Source organism: Entelurus aequoreus, linkage group LG02, assembly GCF_033978785.1.
Source record: "Entelurus aequoreus isolate RoL-2023_Sb linkage group LG02, RoL_Eaeq_v1.1, whole genome shotgun sequence".
Classification (NCBI taxonomy): domain Eukaryota; kingdom Metazoa; phylum Chordata; class Actinopteri; order Syngnathiformes; family Syngnathidae; genus Entelurus; species Entelurus aequoreus.
The window spans coordinates 65,765,245-65,791,594 of NC_084732.1; the positions used below are offsets into that span (position 1 = coordinate 65,765,245).

General features: G+C 42.3%; 1 protein-coding gene across 3 annotated transcripts in view; it reads right to left on the bottom strand.

Moving 5' to 3' along the window:
- The window catches only part of kif18a (kinesin family member 18A), a 55,346-nt gene that overhangs the window by 11,975 nt on the left and 17,021 nt on the right, over positions 1-26,350 (bottom strand). For all 3 annotated transcript variants that reach the window (XM_062030785.1, XM_062030794.1, XM_062030776.1), the window contains 8 exons: positions 11,788-11,964; positions 11,631-11,705; positions 11,421-11,518; positions 9,563-9,725; positions 7,910-8,074; positions 7,065-7,186; positions 6,676-6,965; positions 1,544-1,600 (listed from right to left, as the gene is read on the bottom strand). In XM_062030785.1, coding sequence (XP_061886769.1) covers positions 1,544-1,600; positions 6,676-6,965; positions 7,065-7,186; positions 7,910-8,074; positions 9,563-9,725; positions 11,421-11,518; positions 11,631-11,705; positions 11,788-11,964 — 1,147 coding nt within the window. The remainder of the gene's footprint in view (positions 1-1,543; positions 1,601-6,675; positions 6,966-7,064; positions 7,187-7,909; positions 8,075-9,562; positions 9,726-11,420; positions 11,519-11,630; positions 11,706-11,787; positions 11,965-26,350) is intronic.

Genomic DNA, 26,350 nt, shown 5'->3' on the forward strand with positions numbered 1-26,350 from the left:
GGGTATTTTTGGTGGAAAACGCAAAGTTTTTTTAATTTACTGGGGTAAATGTGGAAAGATCCTTCGGTGGAAAAGGGCCTTATGTGAGACAAGAACACAGACTTCTTTATCTTCTCTATGCATTCTAAATAGTGAAAAAGCTGCTAGCAAGAGGCGGCTAACAATGCAGGTAATGGGAATACGATCTACTCCACCTACAAACATCTCTAAAAAAAACCTCCAATAACATTTTAAATACATGAATTAAATATGTGTGCAATGTAGTAACAGGCACATTCATGACAACATGCAATATTTATAATATTTTGGTCACTTTAGGTATAACCGTAACTTATTTCCTGGACGCTTAAATTTCATAGATCGCTTAGCAACGAACGCTACTTCCGTCAACAAAAATAACTAACGCTTATCATGGCAGACTTCAAGAGAGCCAATGACAACTGCTTTGGCAGAAATGCTGATCCAGAACCTATCTTTTTTAGCCTAAATTTAGGGAGGATGCTATAGTGAAACACTAAGCCTTCATGTAGCACTAGTGCTTAACATCCATCCATTTTCTACCGCTTGTCCCCTTCGGGGTCGCGGGGTGTGCTGGAGCCTATCTCAGCTGCATTCGGGCGGTAGGCAGGGTACACACTGAACAAGTCGCCACCTCATCACAAGGCCAACACAAATAACAAGAAACACAAAATATGAACATTATAAAACAGTCATTATGTCCACTCTAACTTTGATGGTTGTGTCTTTCAGACTTGTGCCCCCCGTTCAGATTATTAATTCAGAATAGTCAGCACTCCTCAGGTACAAAATGGTGGGATGAAACAAGCATCTTGATATGTCTTCCTAGCGATGTCGTCGGGTGGTTTGTAATCCAGCATTATGTTTCACAAACTCAGAGGTGATACAGCACCAACAGCTCTGTAGCTAGCTTGCCTTTCGCTGGTGGCAGAAGAAGCAGCGTGTGTGTCTCTGTGAGCAAGGTGCTGCTAAAAGTAGTTCCTTGGCATTAGCTCTCACAAAAACAAAGTCGCTATTTCTCGGCTAATATGCAGGTCAAGACATGTAAATGGATCGCTGTTGCATGTTTTTTAAAAGGGCTTTGTAGGCGGAATAGATGACTCCACATTACCTGTTTTGTTTGCCGCCTCTTGCTATCAGTTTTTCATCATTTAGATTGCACAGAAAAGCGAAAGGTGTTCTTGTCTCTTATAAGGATTGCGAATGATGTACAAAATTTCAGGAAAAGTGCAGCGACAAAAAGAAGAGACAGAAGAATGTTTGTTTTTGGTTGTTAACATGTTTACTTATCATGTTTTTTAACATACATTTTGCAAATGTGACAGCTAGTTATGCAAATTTTTTTATCGATTCATTTATCACATCAATTCCACCCCTAAACCTACAAAACAAAAACAAATCGACCTATGGGTAGAAATAAAGCCCCCACACCACACACACGCAGACAAATAGAGAAACACTAAAGAGCTCAATTCAAAACAAACTTAGAAAATTTAGACAATTAAAGAAAGAAAAAAAACCTTACCGTTTGTAGATGGGGCAGTTTTGATCGAGGATAACCTTTTAGTTCCCATCCGTGAACCTGTAAAAATATAAATCCATGTTAAATATGTTTTTAACACTCTGCAAAATTTAATATAACAATGGTTTTGTTTATTAAAAGACTTGCTTAAAAAGAGTGCTCTCTGGTTTTACTTTTCCCCGGGATAACTGCCAAATACAAACAGCCGGTTGTGCCAACAAGGCTTAACCTATTGGCTGTGTCTGTAACACCATTTTGGCCAACATCTTGAGCAAGGTATACATCTTATGCCAGAGGCAGCAGCAGGTGGTGCAAACTGCAATGTCCTAACATTCACTGCTGTCATTAACATGAACCAAAATCATTTAGTATGTACAGTATATCCAATCAGATAAATGGAAGGGAAGCCGCAAGACACTTGTTTATTTATTTTTTTAAATACTGTATGTCATGAGTTCATCTTTTGTTTTTGATCCGTTACTTATTGTACACATTTTTTTTTTAGGTACAGTATGAACATTTTATGTCTTCACTTAAACGTTTGTACAAGGTTCTGGTATCAAGTGAAACTTGTATTGCACCTACTTGACATACGTTTGGGGAATTCTTGGACAAGGCAACAATGTTTTCATTTAGTATAAAGGTAAACATATTTTGGAACCACAGAATATGGTTTGAAATGCTGGGTTCAATAAGCCACTGTCAGTATCTGTCAAAGTATGTGATTGGCCAGTTGGGATGAATTAAGAATGTTCCGATCAGGGTTTTATGCTGCCAATTCCGATTACCCATGGGAGAGATTGGAAGATACCAATACCGATCATATGTATTAACTGTAACATTTTTTTCTATTTATTTCTGGTGAGTGCTATTGACAATGTAACAATATCAACACAAGTACTTCCTTATTCTCTTTTATTACATACAATGGCTTGAGCAACGCAAAGTCAACTGTACACAATAACTAAAAACTACTATCTTCTACTCATCTAAATCATTTGATTTTGCCCTTAAAGTCCTCTTGTGTCCAGTGAATTATTCCCTGAGTTTGTAATCATGAATAAAAATAACAAAAAAGTTATTAAAAATAAATCTAATTACTCTTTTATTGATTATATACTAACGTTATCCTCCTCTTTTATGTCGTGTATGGACTGTGACAATGCTGATACACCAATTGTAGTTGTTATATCATTATATCATCCTCTTATTAATCTACGTTAAATATTCCTGATAACTGCTTACTTTTTGCTTCAACACGGTTCCATCTGGACTTTTTAAAGTTTACAAAGCACTTATTTCTTGATGTTGTTTCAAGCTAGCTTAGTCTAAAAAAAAAAGCTCTTTACTTGCTGTAATGGAGGTGATTATTATTAGCCTGGGGCAATGCTTTTCAATTATTTTCTGTTATGCCTCCCTTAAGAAGAAGAAAAAATGTTGCGCCCCCCCTACTCTCTACCATGACAATAAACAGTATAATTTGCCTATACACTTGTTACAACTATACCTCTGCATAATATTGTAATTCTATTAATATTAACGGAAACAACTAACCAGCCTTTCCTCGTCTCCCACCGTGGTTCCAGTGAAAGTAAGTGATAAAGTACATACGCTTCGTCATATTCTGGTACGGAAAAAAAGCATGTTCCCCCAGGTCACATGCACCCCCCCCCGGCATAACACTGCGCCACCCCCAGGGGTGCCCGCCCCACTATTTGAGAAGGACTGGCCTAGGGTAACAGCTCCACGCGGTGTATGGAGACACATAATTAGCTGGCCGCTTGTCAGCCGGGGGACCAAAAATGAATTGTCGGTCAGACAGGATCGGCGTTTGTAATCTATTAAAAGACATAAATGGCAGATCACATACTTTTTCAATAAAATAATAAATACATTTGTTTTTACTATTAAATAAACATAAAATAAGACTTATTTTTATCCTTGTGGTAAATATTGGACACAATGTGTTGTCAAGCTTATGAAATGTGATGCAGGTGTAAGCCACTGTAACACTATTGTCCATTTGTTTTAATTTGTTTTATTTTATTTTTTAGAAATGGCTGTGATGACAATGTAAATGATTGATTTTTAATCACTTTTATGCTGGAATTCTTATTAATATTGATACTGTTGTTGATATTACTCATTTTTGTTTGACTACTTTGGATTGTTTTGTGTCGTGTTTGTGTGTCCTCTCATCTACCCTGTTGATTGCTGTTCGGAATGTTGCTGGTCCGGGTATGGTTTAGAATTGGAATTGTATTGTTATTGTGTATTATTTTGTTAGACTACTGATTAAAAAAAATAAAAGAAAAAGAACAATTAAAAAAATCGTCGGCCGATCGATCGGCACATCCCTACTTTACTTGCAGATCACAAAAGCAGATCCCCTCTGGCTGACACTGTATTTTTTTGGTGCTCCAGAGCTGCTCCACTAAATTAATAATCCTCCATTGCGGCAAATAAACTAAATTTTTTTACAAGTATCATTATATCAACAGAGAATGAGTATGTAACTACCCACAGGAGAGATCTTCACATACGAAAGGATTAAAAAAACAATTGCAATGGCCGTCGTGCAGAGTTTAAACAGGTGAGCGAAACCATAAATCAGAATTCCTGTCAGCGACCTTGCTTCTAAGAAAAACTATTATAACATGATACAAGAGTGAACAAGGAAACGTTTTTTTGTTTTTATTTGGTTGGCTCACAAAACAATGGAGGTGCACTTTGAAGTCTTAACTGTTGATCTTTTTTCTACAAATAAAAACTAAAATAAACAATTAGCTGCTTCTGCCAAAATGACGTATACACACACTTTGGCTGTGAAATCAAATGAAGGAGTGCGGCCGCCATGCTTGCCTTAGTGGGCAAGTTGCGCCGCGGTGCAAGGAATGCCGAGGCTAGCTCTGTTTGCTATCTATCAGTGTGTAGTGTTCGTACAGCAATTAGCGTGTGCTTTCATTCCCCTGCGCATAGCCATACGAATATGCTTCTGACTATTTGAAAAAAAGAAAACCTCTAACGGCTTTCCACCCGCGGGATAGCTTTTCTCTAAACGAGAAGTATCGTCTATTTTATTCTCACGAGACCTTGTAACACCCCTCGTTGTTAGTGTTGTATCTAATATCACAGCGCTTCACTTTTTTTGTGCGCACATTTTGTTATATTACAGCCTTATTTAAAATGGAATACATACGTTTTTGTCCTCAACATTCTACACACAACACCCCATTATTACAATGTGAAAATGTTTTAAAAATGTTTTTTGCAGATTTATTTAAAAAATGTAAATTTAAAAAATTAGGTATTCACCTTTACTCAATATTTTGTTGATGCACCTTTGGCAGCAATTACGGCCTCAAGTTTTTTTTAATGCGATGCCACAAGCCTGGCACACTTATCTTTGGGCAGTTTTGCCCATTTTTCTTTGCCCAGTCCTCTTTGCAGCATCTCTCAAGCTTCATCAGGTTTAATGGGAAGCATTAGTTTTCATCCAGGATGTCTTTGTACAATGCTGCATTTATCTTAATCTAGTCAGGGAGGTGACCAATATCTCGATGGTCACGCTGTCAGAGCTACAGCATTCTTCTGTGGAGAGACCTTCCGGGAGGACAATCACCTCTGAAGCATTCCACTAATCAGGCCTGCATGGTATAGAGGCCAGACGGAAGCCATTTCTTTGTAAAAAAAAAAAAAAAAAAGTTTGCAAAAATGCACCTGAAATACTCTCAGACCATGATAAACAAAATTCTCTTGTCTGATGAGACAAAGTTGAACTCTTTAGCATGAATGCCAGGCATTGCTTATCACCAAGCCAATACCATCCCTATGGTGAAGCATGGTGGTGACAGCATCATGCTGTGGGAATGTTTTTCAGCAGCAGGAACCGGGAGACTAGTCGGCATAAAGGGAAAAGGTGAATGCAACAAGATACATAGACATCCTGGATGAAACCCAACGCTTCCCATCCAACCTGATGGAGCTTGAGATGTGCTGCAAAGAGGAACGGGCGATACTGTTTAAAAGGTAGGTGTGCCAAGCTTGTGGTATCGAATTAAAAAAGATTTAAGGGTGTAACTGCTGCCAAAGGTTGAAAGGTTGAGCAAAGGTTGTGAATACTTACGTACATGTGATTTTTATTTTTAATAAATGATCAATTATTAAAAAAAAAAAAACATTTTCACATTGTTATTATGGGGTATTGTCTATAAAATGTTGAGGACAAAAATTAATTTATTCCATTTTGGAATAAGGCTGTAACATATTAAAATGTAGAAAAAGTGAAGCGCTGTCAATACTTTCCGGATGTACTGTACCTCAGCAATAAAGAAATAATTTCATTTTCAGAACATGTTGAGGACCAATAAATACTAGTTGTTGGCCGTAAATGCCCTGGGCCACACTTCGGACACCCCTGCATTCGTCATTCTGTGACTCAGCTTAGCCATGCGTGTGCACAAGTTTGTGCCCCCCTCGAAGGTGTAAGATGCCCACTTTACACCTAAAGAACAGCACGTTTGGCTAGTGTGAGCGCACTGATTTGTACCCAGACACAACACACTTCCCTTTCTTTTTTCATTATAAAGAAGCAGTTCAGGGTCCGGCAGGTTTCTGATAACTGAAACAATCCTTATTATAAATAAATACATTAAAACGTCTCAAAATGATCCAAACGTCAAAACCCCAGCACACACACACCCACAACGACATTTATGTCTGCGTGAGTAAAGACGTGCCATTTACGTCATTCTTGTGATCGCTCCTCATGCAAGTAATTAATGACAGTAACAACTTTGCACAGTAGAAACAACCAAAATGACCCATTATAAGACTGGAAATAATCCACAAAGTCATTGACATTGCTATAAAACAGCAGATTAGAAGTGATGGGGAAATTAAACGGGCCGTTGAATGAATGCTCAGCATGAGCCAGGGAGACAACATCGTGGCTAAGTCCAGCAGGGTATATATATATATTTTTTGTGAGCAGTGTAATGTAGTTCTGCAGTGTGGTTTAGCGTCAGTTAACAAATACAAGGATTCCTATGGCGTGAATATTTTAAACATCAATGGTGAGAAATAATTACAATAATTGTAAAAGAATGATCAATAAAGTGTACATGTCGACTTACTACAAGGGCTACTCTGGTGGTAGAGCAGTTGTGAGAATGACAGCACAGGCGCCAATTCGCCGCAAAACTCAAGGTTCCCTTGGCCTTTGGTCTCCTGTGTCGTTTGTCCAGTAGATGAACTTTTTACGTCCTGGCCCGCTCCTTCCTGGTCTGCCCAGACAACACCTCGTTCCCTTAGCACAAGCTGCTCCAGCTCATGGTTCTTCTCCTTATCATGGGCTGTAACCAGCCCAGCATCACATGTTGCAGTGTAGAGTCGACCATAAGCTGGTAACAACACGTTCACCATTCTAAAAGTCAATACAGAAATTTACAATGAGATTTGCGTTGAGGAGCAAAGACATTGTTTTATTAATAGAGATTATAACACAGTTATATTACCAACATACTTTTGCATGCGCTTGTTTTCTTGGTCCTGAAGAGCAGTGACTCTGATCATTTGCTTGATGTGTTGATTGAGGTCATTTACCTGAAGCTCGAGTCTGTGATTATGCAAGTCCTTTTCCAATACCTTAAAAAATTTAACATCGATTTCATATAAGAAACAAAAAGTTGATATGCAAAATAAATACAATATGACTAAATTGAACTCTGCAGTGCCAAATTGCAAAAAGGTAAGGACAAGAGAAAACTCAAAGTTTTGTCTTTTTCTGTTTCATTTGAAATTCTGTATGCTGGGCGAGGAGGAGGAGGGGGCAGGGGTTTAGAGACTCTGACGCAAGAAAACTACGAAACAACAGCAGCGAGGAACATTTGACCGTTGAGTGCGTCATAGTTCTGGATCAGTTCTTGGAAGAAAGGATAAAGAAGAAAAAAAAACATGAACACGGTTTTAGGTAACTGGCTGCTGTGTGAGGGACGAGTAAAGGGTATTGATTTATTCTCTTCAGTGATCCACGTGTGAGCTGGAGAAATAAAATGAGCACGGTTCTAATTACTGGGAGAACAGATGGGAAGAAAACAAAGACAGTCACGACACCAGTAGAGACACAGCCTACCTTCTCAAACAAACAAGTTTTGAACGATGCATCTTACATTAAACCCTTTCCTCCATAACCATGCTTATTGTCTGCCTCTATTAAAAAATAGCTGCTGCATCAAGTTAAAGAACAAAATTGTCCATTGTAATTTGGAATGGATCATGATAAATTAAAAGTTGTTCTCCGTCAGAGAACCAGGGTTACCTTGGTAACCAGTTCAGTCCCAGTGGATGTGATAGTAAGGTTGTACTAACCTCAGAAGCCTGATCATTTGACTTCAACAATTTTATCTCGTTCTCGACACGATGAAGCCAGCCATCATTTTCCTGAAAGCGTATTTCTTTTTCCTTCTGACGTTTCCAAATGTGCTGTTGCTGAGTGCGTAGCATTGCAATCTTCCGCTCATGTTTACAAGTAGCCTAAGAACATAAAAAAACAACACACATCTTACTATCATTGTTTGACATATTATCATAGGTTTGTCAGACCCGATCAGATCAGATCAGATAGGTCTTCATTGTCATTGCAGAAGTACAACAAACCTTTGTTTCCAGCACAAACCCGTTTAAGATTAGACAAACAAACAGTGTACAGGGTTACAGAACAGGAACGCTGATGGGTCGCCACAAGGCGCCCCGTAAAAGATGGGAAAAAGGTAAAACGCTGGGGAAAAAGATGAGTAAAAAAATACAATCTAGACTGGGCTCCTAAGGGGGCTTAGTCTGGAGTGGGAAAAAAACCTCCATGCAATGCACACATAAACACGTTACATTTAATCACGACAAACTCGCAACAGAGGGGCGGGGAGTTGGGACCCTGGAAGACGACCGCTGCTATGAAGCGCTGCCATCCGACCATATTCTTTGTAAGTGCAAACCAATAACAGAAAATATGGAAGCTTTTTTCTGAGAGCTTTTTTTGGCCACCCAGTCAGACAGGATGTAATGCATGGGATTTTATTGTGAAGGTCGAAAGTGAGTTTTTTTTTTGGCGTACATGACGACAGTGCTTCGCGCAAGAAGATGAATATGTAAAAACAAAAGATTAAAGGGGGCTGTCCTTTATTCATAGTGAACTTTTAGCATATCAGTGGTCATCTTACAAGACTCATGGTTACCAATATAATACATACAAACTACGGTACTGATTATTATCATAACGTTCTGGCATTTTAACCAACCGCTTGAAGCCGGTGCAAATCTTTGCCAACAAAAATACCAGGGTGCGGGGTGGAATCTATATCATCCCTGTGAATCGATATTGCAAAATCTGAAAAGAAATTGATCCATATTTGATCAAATCATTGTTTTTTTACTTAGCTCTAACCCAAATCTCAATGTGTTAAGTGTTTAAGAGGCACCTTACACAGAATCAATCTTTTGTAATCAGACAGCTTTACCTCTTATTGGTCAAGACCAAAGCTCTGTCACGTGACCTTAGGGAAATAACTGTAAACCTGCACATGGTTGAAATGGGCTACACGACCATCAGCAAAAAGTACCCGGGAGGAATCTACGCAGTCACAGGGAGAACATGCAAACTCCACACAGAAGGTCCCGAGCCCGGGATTGAACTCAGGACCTTCGTATTGTGAGGAACATGCACAAACCCCTGTTCCACCGTGCTGCTCATTTCTCAAAATTATTATGTTGTGTCTGTCACTGTTAAAATAAACCTCCAATAAAAATGATTGGCTATTCATGTCGCATCCACAAATACATTTTGTGGTACATAGACTGGATTTGGTTGGCACCAATAGCCAAGACCTGGGGAGCAGGACCCAGTCCTGTTGTGGTGTAAATTACCGGCCAAGACTACTATAGAGAACAGTGAAGCAAAATGATGATTCAGCAGCTGTTTTCCTGCAGGGAAGATGGGATCTGGAAAGCAGCGTAAGCATTCACTACCTTGTCAGTCTTTTCCTTTGCGGAGATATATTGGACCTGCAGGTTGTCTTCCTCAATGTACCGCTGGCGCAGCTCATTCTCCTTCAGTTGTCTCTCCAGATCCAGCTGTTCTCTCCTGATTTGGGCACGGTTCGAAAAAACATGCCGCAGGGATTCTGACACCCTAAAGAGATGTAAAAAAAACAGGCTTTGACTTTTAAAGTTCTGCATTAGTAAGTTTAACAGAGAAGAGGGAGATTAAGACCTTACATTCAAATATTCACATTTGTGAAAATTAGAAGGTATACAAAGGCCTATGATGGTCTTTATCTTTAGTATTTAAACAAAGTGATCCATATGATTAACCCAATGCAGGAGAGAGGAAAGCAATATGCAAGTAAAAAAATACTGGGGCGCTGTCGCTGAAATGTGACTGCACTTTTCAGTGAAACTCCAGTGACGTAGGAGATGTTGTGGCCTTGCTAGACTGCTGAATTTTTAATAGTGTGAGAAGCGTGCATGCTCTATTCAGAGCCTCTCACTGTGCGAGTTGTGAATTCTGATGCCAGTGAATGAAATGTGTGGGAGTGAGACTCATTCAGCTTTTCTGTGTCCGCCGCCCCCAGTACAAGTACCGGACAAACGCCATTGTATGTCTTTAAGATGACTGGATAGGCTTGTGTTTGGATTTGGAGAAATCTATGTCTATCTATGCTTATTTAAAACTAGTGCTGTGAAGTCAAATGTTTTAATCAGATTAATCACATTTTTGAATTTGGATTAATCATGATTAATCACAGGTTATTACTCGCTTGCATAATTGAAATTACCTTAAAAAAAGAGCTCAGTATTTGGACACAAATGCAATTCTATTGTCACAATGTCAATCAGTAACATTTTTAAAATGTTTTACTTGAATGCACACCATTTATTTGCTCAAAACTTGGTAACAGTTTTATCTTGAGTCTATTTTGGAGTGAAATATAACGGTGAGCAGAGCAGTCAGAGTCTCCTCACTCATTTTTGCACTGACGTATGCTTTGACCTGATAACTGACCATATAACAACCTGTGCCGCCTTTCAGGTAACCATCCTTGATTAAGTTAAAGGAGCAAGTACAGTCAAAATAAATTGGGTGATTAATCTGCGTATATACATGATAAATGCAATTGCGATTAATCACAAGAGTTAACTTGTTATTTTTGACAGCCCTATCAACACTTCACAACTGTCCCAAAAATAACAAAACATGAATATAATTAATATCAAGCTGAAACACATAATATAATTTGCTAGTTTTATTTTTGCAATGTCTCTGCAAATTCCTCTGAACTAGTTATACCTATCACCTTCATAACATGCCTGGCTTGCCACGATGTGCATGAGTTAAATATGCCAAAATGTTAACACAGTTAAATAAATAAATTAGTTACCGTCATTAAGGCGTCACTTCTGACAGCTCTAATTGTCATATACTCTACAACAGGGGTGTGCAGTGTACAGCATGAGGGCCATTTGCGACCCGCAGCTAATTGTTTAATCGCCTGTGGCACATTCTAAAAGTAACATTACTAAACAAATGATTTAAAACAAGCTAAAACATTGAATAAAAGGGCAAACAGGTGTAATGCATTGAGAACAAGTTGAATTGTTGATGCTAATAAAAAATCTGACATGCTTCTAAGTCAAATCTATGTATTCTACTGGTTCTTAAAGTAAAACATATCAAAATGACCCTGTTTGGACACCCTTGCTCTACATATTAGTTGATTCCTCCAAAACAAAAAAAACTTACAGCACCAAACTGGTTTTGCATGATAAATCCTACTAAAACAGTTTGACACATAAATGGTATGAAACAGCCAAAAACGACATTTACCTTTTAAAGTCTGCTTGTTTCTGGGAAGACATCGTGTTGGAGGCAAACGGCACATTTTTACCCTCATATTCTGTTAGTTTTTGTTTCAACTGTACAATCTGTCCAAAGAGATACAATAAGGCACAGTCAAACACAAGTACATACTTAGAATATATATTATTTTAGATGACCCATGTTAGAATTGTTGTCAGTGACAGTGTATTTTTTTACCTCTTGCCGTTGCTTCTCACATATGACTGCATACTGGCCAATGTGACTGTCCAGACTTACAACGTTACTCTTCAGCTAATAGGTAGGCAAATAAAGACAACATTTGCAATCCATGCATCAGAAAACACATTTCATTACACAATAGTTTAATACATACCGTGGATTTGATCTCCTTGGCCCTGTTAGCATATTTCAGTGTGTTATGAGTGTCGTCATACGACTTTGATGATGGGCTGACATTGGCAATCATGACAGTCCTGCAGTTGCCTCCCAAAGAGTCCTTAAGTATCCGAGTAAGTTTGCTGTCCCTGTATGGTATATGAGACTTCTTGCGCTGAAAAAAAAAGAAAATAACTAGCCTGAGTCCAAAAGTTTAAATGATCTGGGATGTTTCGATTAAAGCAGCAAGCAAAAAGAAGCTCACAAACCACACTCTGTTACTATTCTTGAATAAAGCACATGTAAATGTTAGCAAAAAAAACCCAGTGAAATAGACAAAAATAAATATTTTTGGCATGGGAAATATCCATCCGAAGAAGCAGAAGCAGCCATTCACAATATTGGTCAGACTCACTGCAGCGGCTCTATGAAAACAAGTCTATCGTATACCACTACTACAAAGTACAGCAGCTTAGGTGACTCATGATCTCAAAGGCATTAGGATGGCAGACTGTCACAATAAAAAGGTTCATTTAAAGTAACAAAGGACTATGAAAATATATCTTCTGGTGATTTCAGTTAATGGTCACATCAGACTTAAAACATCCATCCATTTCCTACCGCTTGTCCCTTTCAGGGTCGCTGGAGCCTATCTCAGCTGCATTTGGGCGGAAGGCGGTGTACACCCAGGACAAGTCGCCACATCATCGCAGGGCCAACACAGATAGACAGACAACATTCACACTCACATTCACACATGAGGGCCAATTTAGTGTTGCCAATCAACCTATCCCCAGGTGCATGTTTTTGGAGGTGGGAGGAAGCCGGAGTACCCGTATGACTGTAAATACGATACTACTACGAGTTGGGGGGCAAACACCTAGGACATCAGCAGGGGGTGGCAGGGAGACATCCCTGCCATCGCTCCGCCACCATGAGACGTTCTGGGGTTAAAGGAGCGAAACGTTGATGAATGGTGGTCCCCAGCTGATGACCCGTTTATGCCCACAGAGGTGTTTGGTGAGGTGTCACAGCACACCTGTCAAAAGGCACTGGAGGAGGTGCGTCAGGCAGCAATGCCCAGCAGGAATTCCATCACCTGTATCTTGATATGTTCAATCTGGAAGCATCCAGTGACTACTGTGAAAGGGCAGTTGGCATCCAGGGAAGTCTGGAAGACAACCAGGAAAGACTGGATGACTGCAGGAAAGTCTGCACCGGGAGTGGAAGGCTAGTTACCTCACCCACTAGTCCTGTAAAAGGGACACCCTAAACTTACTACGAAGACGAATGAAGAAAAACAACCCGATGGCCCTCCGAGAGGCGGGGTGGAAGAAGGGCCAAATCAGACGGATTTCTTGGTAACGACTGGAACGGACAACAACAAAGAGTCTAGGATCATGAGAAGATGCAGGTGTGGGTGGGAGAAGGTGACCACCTTCAGAGGTTTGCGTATCCACCAGGGAAGGAAAAAGTGCAAAGATAGAGGCCATCAGCAACATTGCACTGCAACCGCAGGTCAGACAAGAGGAACCCAAAGCCAGGTGGCAAACCACAGAGCTGAGGGATCCACCGTTGCTGATGAAAGGCAGGTGGAGGACACAGTAGGGCCCTTGGTGGACGCCAATGCCTCTGAGAGTGGCACTGACGAAGACGCACACAGAACACAGAGCAACCCCAACAACCAGGAGCAAAGCCAGAAGGCAGAGAGGAAAGAACCTGGAAGGAGGCAGCTGGTCAAATGGCCTAAAGCAAACGAAGTTGCGGTCTGGCAGAAGCTGGACAAAGACCTCAGCCTTATCCTGGAGCACTCACTGCGTGGCCAGGTGGAAACCAAGCTGAATCGCATTGGAGACATCCTGTACGATGAATGCAGAGGCAGATTTGGAGTAGCCGCTGAAAAGCGGAAATCTGGCCTAATGCAGAAAGGAAGAAGAGAGAGAGAGATCGAGCAGTTGGTGAAGAGGCGGCGTCAACTCCGGAAACAGTGGAGGAAGGCAAGCAAGGAGGAGAAGGAGGGTCTGAAGCCACTGTGGGATGAGGTGAGAAAATATCTTGCCGGCCTACGGAGGGCTGAGCGCATTCGCAAACGCAGAAGGCGGAAGGAGAAAGAGAGGAGTAACTTTTTCAAAAATCCCTTCAAGCATGCGAGACAGCTGCTAGAGGACAAGAGAAGCGGAAAGCTGGATATTACCAAATCTGAGCTGGAGAATCACATCAAGGAACAGTACAGTGACCCAGCAAAGTCAACTCCGCTGGGATCCCCTGGTTATGTTCCTCGTCCAGCTCCCCCAGCCTTCCTCTTTAATGCTGCTCTCCCCAAACTCAGCGAGGTGGCAGAGGTCGTACGGAAAGCAAGAGCTGCCTCAGCCCCAGGCCCCAATGGGATACCATACAAGCTGTATAAGTACTGCCCAGGGGTCCTGAGACATCTCTGGAACCTGCTGAGAGTGGCCTGGAAAAAACAAGTCATCCCTTCAGAGTGGCAAAGAGCGGTCACAGTTTTCATCCCAAAGGAGCAGAACTCCAGTACAATCAGCCAGTTCAGGAGCATCGCCCTCCTAAATGTCGAAGGGAAGATGTTCTTCTCCATCCTGGCCAAAAGGTTGACCAGCTACCTCACAAGCAACGGGTACATCGACACCAGCTGCCAGAAGGCAGGCGTGCCAGGCTTCCCAGGCTGTGTGGAACACTCTGCAGTAATATGGGAGCAGATCCAAAGGGCGAAGAGAGAGAGAGGTGACCTGCATGTCGTGTGGCTGGACATCTCATCCAATTCGCGAGGGCTGGGGATGGTGCCAAACACTCCCACCAGAGAGCTACTGCGAGACTCCTCTCACCAGGAAATGAGTGGAGCATGAGGGTCGACCTGGGGAAGCAGCTCCAGTTCCCCAGGGAGATCGTCGAAACATCGCTACTGCCAGACCTGGTCTTCTGGTCAGAGGCTTGCAGGACGGTTCTTCTGGTCGAGCTCACTGTCCCATGGGAGGGGGGGTTGGAGGCTGCTTATGAGCGGAAGCGAGCCAAGTACTCTGACCTGGCAGCAGAGTGCAGGGAGGCTGGCTGGAAAGCCGTCATCTGCCCTGTGGAAGTGGGGTGTAGGGGCTTCGTGGGTTCCTCAACTGCCCGCCTACTCCGAGACATTGGATGCACAGGAGCGGGGCATCGGAAAGCCATGAAAGAGCTGGCCGAGGAGGCGGACAAAGCCAGCTTCTGGCTGTGGCTAAGGAGGAAGCATAAGAGTTGGGGGGAAAACACCTAGGACATCAGCAGGGGGTGGCAGGGAGACATCCCTGCCATCGCTCCGCCACCATGAGACGTTCTGGGGTTAAAGGAGCGAAACGTTGATGAATGGTGGTCCCCAGCTGATGACCCGTTTATGCCCACAGACGTGTTCGGTGAGGTGTCGCAGCACACCTGTCAAAAGGCACTGGAGGAGGTGCGTCAGGCAGCAATGCCCAGCAGGAATTCCATCGCCTGTATCTTGATATGCTATTGAATGCATTAGAGTTATAGTTGGTCAAGACGTTTTGGGTAAAACATAATTAGCACAGAGAAAAACTGATACTGACTGAACCGGGATATAGTTTACAAAAAAGTCTGCACTTTTCATACCCGATTGTTTTGAGTGTTGGGAGGCTCAGGACAGGCAGACATAAAAACGTTTTAAAGTAAGACAACAATCACACAAAAACGTAAAGGTGAAACTGTTATTATGTGTTACATTGCAGCGTATTATTATATATTGAGCTAAGTTCAAATAGTGTAAAAGAAGTAACTGATATAATCAGACAAACCGACAGTATTGCTGTGAAACAATATCAATAAGATATGTAACTTATATCCTTATTTAACTTTATTTCATACAATATCTTGAGCAAAATAAAGTCCAATGTGCTAAATAACTAAACATAAGAGATGATTTAAATCCTTTGATTTTTTCCCTTAAAGCTCTCCTGTGCCCAGGGATTTATTTCCTGAGTTTATAAACAACCACTGTTGGCGTTAACACACTTTTTGTGTCTTTTTACGCATTGAAATCAGAAAGGACACGCATTTACCTAAGTCCGTGTGTCCCCAGGACGCGGATTTTTAAAATTTTTTTTACCGACCCTGCCTTCTCCGCGTTTTTATTGGTCGTCTTCAAAGTAATGAACTTTCCGGTACAATTTCTTAAATTTTGATTCGCCGAAAGGTTTATCAATCACAAATACTGTGGCAGTTTGCACTCAAACTTTACTGCGAGGGGCTGTCAAAAGAAAGACTTTATGGTAAACACTAAGGTGAGTGTAAAGTCAAGCTTTTTAACTTCATCCTGTGCCATGTCTCTAGTAAATGAGTTGTTTTAGTCTTTGTGAGTCCATGGAAACTTCACTTTTATCTCCCGCTGGATCGACATCGTTCGAGGATGGAGACAGGTTAGCTGTTAGCTTCAAGCTAACCAGGACCCGACCAGACTTCACCACCCCAAAAACATACTTTGCAGGTCAACAAACGGGGAAAATATGTGCCTTTTGAAGTGTTAATGTGCGAGGAGTGTTTAAAAGGAGTCTCTTGGAGAAGTGGCTGACAAGTTAGCAAGTGTCGCTCGCACCGCTGACAGTGACGTCATCACTGTCATTGTTTACTGAAGCAGAGATGCTGACTCTGCGCTATGATGAATGCGCATGCGTCGCCAAGCTCTTCTTTTTATCGATAGATTTATCAGATTAAATGTTTTATTATCTATAGCAGGTGTGTCAAAAGTGTGGCCCGGAGGCCATTTGCGTCCCGCAGCTAATGTTTTAAAGGCCCACGGCACATTCTAAAAATACTATTAAAATACACAAAAACATATTTTGTGTGTTTGCCATAAAAAAACAGTTTTCTTTGACAAAAAGGGCAGAAAACAAACAAACAAAAAAACAACATAAAAAAACAAACAAACATAGAATTGACGGATGGATCAGAAGTTGATGTACACTCTAGAGATTTAAGCGTTAAATAAATAATGTATGTAGGCCCTGGCACACGATTATCATAATTTCATGACCGAATTCATGAAATTATACACCTACAACTTATTAAATAAAAATATAGAAAAAACTACCAGCAGCGGTAAAGTTTGAATCCATGAAGGAAAGAAGAAAGTGAATGAATGTTTATAACTGAATAAATTTACGTATGCATAAAACATTGTTATCTATTGTATTATTTATTTAATGAATTAAGTAACGTTTATGACAACCTTTTTCCAAAACACAATATAGAATGTGAGATATAACAGAATAATGCATACATTTATCATTTGTTTTCAAAACAGTTACAAAAAGTGGGACCCAAAAAATTTACTGTGGGACCCCATTTTTATGACTTGATGGGGAACTTGGGACCTCATTTTGAAAATTCCTAGCGCCAACACTGCTTTTCGTCACGGACATGGCACGACAGTATCAAAACAGAGTCTTTAAAGGCCTACTGAAACCCACTACTACCAACCACGCAGTCTGATAGTTTATATATCAATGATGAAATCTTAACATTGCAACACATGCCAATACGGCCGGGTTAACTTATAAAGTGCAATTTTAAAATTCCCGCCACACTTCCGGTTGAAAAACTCCTTTGGATATGATTTATGCGCGTGACGTCACAAAAGCAACGGAAGTGGTTGGACCCCATCGGACCCGATAGAAAAGCCTCTTATTTTTTTCGACAAAATTCCACAGTATTCTGGACATCTGTGTTGGTGAATCTTTTGCAATTTGTTTAATGAACAATGGAGACTGCAAAGAAGAACGTTGTAGTTGGGATCGATCGGTGTCTTAGCGGCTAAGTACAATACTGTAATATCTGTGATATTTGCATTAGTGTACTGTGTCTTTAAGGATTTGGGGAACGCGCATGCGCGAGTGAGTTGGCGGAGAACTTGAGTGTGTGTGAGCGTGAGTTTTGGCTAACAGCAGCTTGTGTATGTGTGTGCGTTACTTTTTGAACTACAACCAGTTACCGCTTGTTAATAAAGCGATTGAGCAGCGCATCCTCGTCTGTGTGACTCCTTCTCCACTGCGGGGCATTACAATACTTACAGCAACACAACAAGGACTACTTACCCTGACGCCTAGCCGATGCTTGCCGCCAAACCCACGGATGAAGTCCTTCGTCGCGCCGTTGATCGCTGGAATGCAGGTGAGTACGGCTGTTGATGGGAAGATGAGGGCTGGCTGGCGTACGTGGAGCGCTAATGTTTTATCATAGTTCTGTGAGGTCCGGTTGCTAAGTTGCTAAATTAGCCTTAGCGTCGTTAGCAACAGCATAGTTAAGCCTTACCAGGCTGAGAATTTTTAACCGTGTAGTTACATGTACATGGTTTAATATTATTGTTGGTCTTCTGTCTATCCTTCCAGTCAGGGGTTTATTTATTTTGTTTCTATCTTCATTTGAGAACGACGCTAGCACGTTAGCTCAGTAGCTAAGTGTGTCACCGATGTATTGTCTTGGAGATAAAAGTCACTTTAAATGTCCATTTCGCGGGCTCGACTCTCATTTTCAAGAGGATATAGTATCCGAGGTGGTTTAAAATACAAATCCGTGATCCACAATAGAAAAAGGAGAGAGTACATAGTTCTGTGAGGTCCGGTTGCTAAGTTGCTAAATTAACCTTAGCGTCGTTAGCAACAGCATAGTTAAGCCTTACCAGGCTGAGAATTTTTAACCGTGTAGTTACATGTACATGGTTTAATATTATTGTTGGTCTTCTGTCTATCCTTCCAGTCAGGGGTTTATTTATTTTGTTTCTATCTTCATTTGAGAACGATGCTAGCACGTTAGCTCAGTAGCTAAGTGTGTCACCGATGTATTGTCTTGGAGATAAAAGTCACTTTAAATGTCCTCTCAAGTCCTTCACTGTAACGTTCCTCATCTACGAATCTTTTATCCTCGCTCAAATTAATGGGGTAATCGTCACTTTCTCGGTCCGAATCTCTCTCGCTCCATTGTAAACAATGGGGAATTGTGAGGAATACTAGCTCCTGTGACGTCACGCTACTTCCGGTACAGGCAAGGCTTTTTTTATCAGCGAGCAAAAGTTGCGAACTTTATCGTCGATTTTCTCTACTAAATCCTTTCAGCAAAAATATGGCAATATTGCGAAATGATCAAGTATGACACATAGAATGGATCTGCTATTCCCGTTTAAATAAAAAAAAAATCATTTCAGTAGGCCTTTAAACACAAATACAGTTGCCAATAACACCAAAAATAAATGCTGGACGTGTAGCCAGTCCTTTTTATTAAAGAAAGAGTGACTAATTTTTTTTAAAGAAATCTCCAAAAAAAAAAATTCTCAACAAAGTACATTGTACAATAAGCAACAACAATTTCAAAATAGAACAAAACGATATTATGTAAGATAAATGTATATGTTAATACTAAATAACAGATTTGTTTTAAATGTATATTCACCTTTTTTTTTTGCATTTTTAAAGAATATATGCATCAGAGCAAATCTTGCAATGAGTCATATCGACCAAGCCCCTAACCACACCCCCACCATCAAAGGTATTTTGGCAATTTAGGGGAAACCGTGATATTAACAAAATAAAAATGTCTTACATTACGATCATGCTTTGTCAGAGATGTTTTGTAATATTATTATGTGATATTTGCACTTAAAGAAATGCTAGTACATCAGTTGAGGAATATGAAGGCGGGTGGGGTGGGGGTTTTCTGGCTGGCTGAAATATTGTGTAAATTATTTTATAACACGTTCTGGTCGAGTCCTCAATTACAAAATGATTCGCAGGCTCAATATTACATTTTATTAATTAATAGAGAAGGTTAAAACATTGTCATCCAGCAATATGAAGACCATTAACTTGTACAACATGTAATGTACACAATATCAGAAGCATAAATTCAGGTAGAAATATCACATATTATACAGCTGGGATAGCCCCCATTCCCTGAAAATGATCTGCCTAGGGTGAAAAATTAAACATATCTGCGATTATCACGATTAATTTTGAGTTAACTATAAACAAAATGTGATCAAATATTTTAATCGTTTGACAGCCCCTATCTTCATAATATGTTTTACTTGTATTTTATTCTTCATTCCTACACATGGTGCTTACTAATTTTACATGTTTTATTATTTTTAATTATAGCGTTCCTAAGAGGGAGCCCTCTGCATTAAGGGTTATCGGCCATGGCTGTGGGGGCGCTTTGTGTCAGTGTCCTGGTGGCCGTGGTCTGGTGATGTCCTGGTGCAGATGGCTCCTGTGATAGTGTTTATTCAACTGGCTCCTCTGTACTCAGCCATGCATTCATTTGTGCATGTGTGTGCAACTGATGATGTGGGATGTGGATTATTGGGGTATTTTTTAAGTCTGTAAAGCACTTTGTGTTGTATTTCTTTTATGTATGAAAAGTGTTTTAGAAATAAAGTTTGATTGATTGATTGATATAACCACTTAATTCACCTGTAACTATTGGGATGGGATAGGAAATGAGTAGGGGTTTGTGGAGGGTTTTACAGGGTGAACAGATCACTTAGCCCTACTAAACTTTAAAATCTGTAATGCCCATAGCGTGTAAAAATAAACAAATAAATTAGGGTTGTCAAAAGTAATGATACATGCTTTTTTTCAGTATCGTCACGGTTTCTTCTGCAAGGCACATCTAATCTTGGCACCTGAGCACTAGGCCAGCATCGAAGAAGAACGCCTGCTGTCTTTAAAAAAACGAGCCAGTGTTTCCCCATTTATTTATGAACGTCTGTCAGAAATGCGGATTTCGGGCTTCGGGCTCGCCCTTGCTCATACTTTACATACTTTAAGACTCCACATTATTGAAAAATAATAAAAGAAACTAAATAGTTGACTATTGTTGTCATTTATGACCATACCTATTAGCACAATATTGTTTGTTTTGATATACTGGGAGGCTATTGCCCACTTCTGTTCCTTTTTGAATATATAGTAGCCTCTTTGCAGCTGCTACTGCGATTTTAATTATTTGCAGAAATATGTTAAAGCACAGTAATTCAAAATACTTGACACTTTGAAACAGTTTTCAATAAAGTAAGTTTAAAAGTACATTAGATTACTTTTTTTAAATCGTGGTATCGAATAAGCTTAGAGAATCGTAAACATTCATAGGTATTGGGATCGATTGCTGAAATTCTGGTATTGTGACAACCCTCGTCTAAATACTATGCAGTTTACTGTCACAAAGAATGTAAGAAATGCCTATTATTGTGTAGTAATCACATAGCATTAAACTGTAATTTTTAGGCATTATGCAATTTGAAATTGGGAGTTTATCAGTAAATTAAAAAATACAGTATATGTATACTTAAACAATACACACACTCACTAGAAACAGGGTATTGGTACACATAATCTAATTACATGCAATACACAAGTACTGAAATGATTGCCGTAATTGCATGTGGTGGTCTCAAACTCACTCTTACGATAGTAAGTTTTTTTCTTATCTCATTTAGCTACATGAAATGGGAAAATTCTGCACAAAACTCTCTCGTAGAACAGTTACACAATACCACTGTGTATCGGTAACATATTGTTAAAAGCATCAATACAGCATATCAGAGCATATTATTTGACCAGGAATCCATGATGACGCGAAAAGAACACTGTGCCTTGCTAAAAAGTCCTGGTCTGCCCTTTGCTCCATATGTAGACTGACATGTAATGGGTTCATGGTTGGGTCAAAGCAGCTTTTCACCAAAATAATTTTTTTCAGGGTCAAGTAGTTTTTGCGTAATCCTTCTGACAGACGGACGGACAGTCAACAAAAGCAACATAGGCGGGTGAAAACATGATGAAAATGAAACAAATGAGGAGAATGTGGACTTTCCCCAACCCCCATTCATCCATTCTATAAATAAAATTGTTAGGAAGCGATGAGTTTCTCCATATTTACTTTGAAGAACTCAGACTCAGACAATTGTTTTGGTTGCTTACGGAGGATGTAACGGTAATGTAAATACATTTTCAAAGTTCTCACGATAATGTTGTGGCATGTGAATGTATCAAATAAGAACTTTGGAGTACTCCTGTAAGTGTATTTGTTCTGGTGCTATTGAGTGGGACGGTCTGAAAAGTAAACTCCCATGTTCCCCTGTGCAGTATCAATTCCCATCTCTACATGACAAAGTTGCTAAGTTAGCAATACAGGTCTATCCTACTACGTCTTCTTATTCTGTATTAGGAAACGGATGTATTTGTGGCGGTCCAAATTCATTAGTGGTGGGCCACACAAAGGAATGTGTGGGAAACACATTAAAACAATGTATGCAAAAATATAATTATTTCCCACTAGGGACGTAACGATATGAAAATGTGATATAACTGTTATTGTCATCAAAATTATCATGGCTATCATTTTTACGTTATTGCTACTAGTGTGCTCAGAAAGTACTCATACACACTTTAGTTTAATTTAATAATAATAAAATGAATACTGTAGCGGTTGATTTAAGGTCTTAATTCACCACACCTGTTATTTGACTTTGTCATCATCTTTCACCGTACTGTTCTATTGTGTACATGACAATGTTGTTCTTTGTGTGCAGTTAAGAGCGAGTAATTTGGTGCGGCCCCTTTAAGTGGCCGTCAGTAGATTCTCACAAAGGTGGGGGTTTGTTGTTCCCGCGATATTTGAGTGTTTGTGATGAAAGCGTTCATTCTTGCTTGTGCTTTGATGAATAAACGACGCACACGTTTTTGTGTGTCAACTATACTTCAAGTTGTCTAGCTTTCACGCTACGAGCACAACACTGGTGACCCCGACGCTTCACTGTACGGATTCAGTGATTTTTATAGACCATGACGGTGAATGCGGTTTCTCTAAAGCTGCCCGAGTTCTGGGAAACTTCCGCGACCGCATGGTTTGCCCAGGCCGAGGCACAGTTTGCCCTGCGTGGTATCACCGAGGACGACACTAAGTTTTATTATGTCGTGTCCTCCCTCGGGAGCGCGACGGCGACCAGAGTGGTTAACGCCCTTACGCACCCACCGGAGAGGAACAAGTACCTCACGTTGAAGGCTCACCTCTTACAGACATTTCAACTTTCCGACGCGGAGCGAGCTAACTGCCTTTTTTCGTTGCAGGGGCTTGCCGATTGCAAGCCCTCTGAACTAATGAACAACATGCCAGGCCTCTTAGGTGAGCACAGACCTGGATTCTTCTTCGTGCAGTATTTCCTGAGACTCCTGCCTTCTCAGGTGCGGGCTGCTTTAGCCAACACCACCATTTTGGACTGCTGCGAACTAGCTGCTGAAGCTGATAAGTTTTTTTTAGCTTCCCAACCGACCTATGTGGCTGCATTCCTTCCGGCTGAGACAGAAAGACCCATGGCAGATTCTTCCACTCTCGCTGCTGCTGCTGCGCCCCCCCAGGCGACAACCGGATTCTGGACTATGTTTTTTCCACGCAAAGTTCGGGACCAAAGCTAGGCGGTGCCGTCCCCCGTGCAGTTTTCAAGGACCGCCGCCGGGAAACGCCGGGGCCGGCGCTCAGCAGTGGCCATGAGCGTCGGCAGTACTGGCAGGCTGCTCTTCATCCAGGACTCCCTCTCTGGACGACGGTTCCTGTGTGACACCGGTGCGCAGAAGAGCGTCTTGCCAGCATCAAGGTTGGACATGCTGTCTGAGTCACTTGGCCCCCCCATGGAAGCGGCCAATGGCAGCCCTATCCACACTTATGGAATACGGTACGTGGAACTGTGTTTTGGTGGACAGCGTTTCAGTTGGAACTTTGTGACTGCTAAAGTGACGGTGCCGCTCATCGGTGCAGATTTTCTCTGTGCTTTCGGCCTCCTTGTGAATGTAAAAAACAGGCGTTTGGTGGATGCGATTACTTTCTGCTCGTACAAGTGCAGTCTCAGCGCGACGAACTCCATCAGGCTTTCCAGCATGCTACCCACCGCAGACGTTTTTCTGCGCCTCCTCGCTGAGTTCCCCACCCTGGCGCAGCCCACGTTCTTGTCATCTACCGCCAAGCATGGTGTGGAACACCACATTGCCTCCACATGGTGGAGAAGCCCGGAGGTGGTTGGCGGCCATGCGGTGATTACCGCAGACTCAACGACGCGACTACCCCGGACCGTTATCCGGTCCCCCACATACAAGATTTTTCCGCCAACCTTGCTGGGAAAACGGTGTTTTATAAGGTAGATCTCGTCCGGGGCTATCATCAGGTGCCGGTCCACCCCTCTGATATCCCGAAGACAGCGGTCATCACCCCATTTGGACTGTTTGAATTTTTACGTATGCCTTTTGGCCTTAAGAGTGCCGCACAGACTTTCCAGCGGTTGATGGACTCTGTTTTACGTGATTTGCCGTTTCTGTTTGTCTATTTGGACGATATCCTGGTCGCGAGCACCTCTCAGGCCGAGCATGTGACCCACCTCAGGTCCCTTTTTCAGCGCCTTAGCCAACACAGGCTCATTGTCAACCCAGCTAAGTGCCAGTTCGGGTTGTCTGTTATCGACTTCCTCGGACATCGTGTCACGGAGTGCGGGGCAGTTCCCCTCCCAGGAAAGGTTGCTGCCGTCGCAAACTTCCCCCGCCCACTCACGGTTAAGGCTCTTCAGGAGTTCCTTGGCATGGTGAATTTTTACCATCGTTTCATCCCCCGGGCAGCTGACCTCATGCGGCCGCTGTATGATGCTCTTAAAGGAGCTGCTCCCAAGCACATGGTAGACTGGTCTGACGCGCGGCAGACTGCTTTTTTGGGGGTCATGTCTGCTCTCGCTAACGCTACCCTGCTGGCACACCCATTACCCGATGCTCCTATTGCAATCACCACGGACGCGTCAGATTATGCTGTAGGTGCAGTGCATGAGCAGTGGGCGGGTGGCACTTGGCAACCTTTGGCTTTCTTTAGCAGGCAGTTGCGCCCATGCGAGCGGAAATATAGCACATTTGACCGTGAGCTCCTTGGCCTCTATCTGGCCATACGCCATTTCCGTTTGTTACTTGAAGGCCGGCCTTTCACAGCTTTTGTGGACCACAAACCCCTCACTTTCGCGATGGCCAAGACGGCTGAACCGTGGTCGGCTCGGCAACAGAGGCACCTCTCCTACGTCTCAGAGTTCACGACGGACATCCAGCACCTTGCTGGTAAGAGCAATGTCGTTGCTGATTGCCTTTCCCGAGCCATCGCGAGCGCTGTCCATGTGGGGCTCGATTTTGCACAAATGGCAGTTGACCAGGCCGATGACCCGGACATCCAAGCTCTGAAGGCTGCAGCCATAGGGTTACGGTTGTCTGAGGTCCCATTTGAGGACACAGGGGTTACGCTCCTTTGTGACGTCGCTACCGGTCGGCCACGGCCCCTTGTGCCCGCCATTTGGAGGCGGCGTGTGTTCGACTCCATCCACGGCCTTTCCCACCCTGGGAGGAAACCTTCCCAGCGGCTGGTTGCTGCTAAATTTGTCTGGCGTGGCCTGAAGAAAGACGTTAGGGACTGGGCTTCCACATGTGTGGCATTCCAGCGCTCAAAAGTGCACTGCCACACGCGGGCCCCACTGGCACCGTTTACGGTTCCGGAGCACCGTTTTGACCATGTCAATGTGGCCTCTCCCATCCTCACGCGGCTGCACATACCTCCTCACGATAGTCGACAGGACCACCCGCTGGCCAGAGGCAGTACCTCTGACGTCCGCCACCTCCACGGAGGTGGCGCGCGCGTTCATTGGTACGTGGGTTGCCCATTTCGGTACCCCATCGGACATATCATCCGACCGGGGCACTCAGTTCACTTCTGAGCTGTGGGCCGCTGTGGCCGAGAGCTTGGGAGTGAAACTCCACCACACGACGGCGTATCACCCGCAGGCCAATGGTATGTGTGAGCGATTTCACAGGTCCATGAAGGCAGCGCTTAGGGCGTCCTTGAAGGACAGCGCTTGGGTAGACAAGCTCCCTTGGGTGATGCTGGGGCTTCGGACTGCCCCCAAGGAAGACTTGCAATCTTCCTCGGCAGAGTTGGTGTATGGCCAGCCCCTGCGGGTGCCAGGTGACTTTATTCCTAGCACGACGGAACCTTGGTCCGCCAGTAAGCAGCGAGCTGCTCCCCTCGATGCTGCCAAGAGTTTTGCCCCCATCCCCACTTCTCAACACGGCCTTACGCCGTCTTATGTTCCCGCTTCCTTGAGGGGAGCAGCGTTTGTTTTTGTCCGCTGTCCATTGACAGTTTGTTTTCCTTTGTGATGGCGAATTCTGGGGGGGACGTGTGTAGCGGTTGATTTAAGGACATAATTCACCACACCTGTTATTTGACTTTGTCATCATCTTTCACCGTACTGTTCTATTGTGTATATGACAATGTTGTTCTTTGTGTGCAGTTAAGAGCGAGTAATTCGGCGCGGCCCCTTTAAGTGGCCGTCAGTAGATTCTCACAAAGGTGGGGGTTTGTTGTTCCCGCGATATTTGAGTGTTTGTGATGAAAGGGTTCATTCTTGCTTGTGCTTTGATGAATAAACGACGCACACGTTTTTGTGTGTCAACTATACTTCAAGTTGTCTAGCTTTCACGCTACGAGCACAACAATAC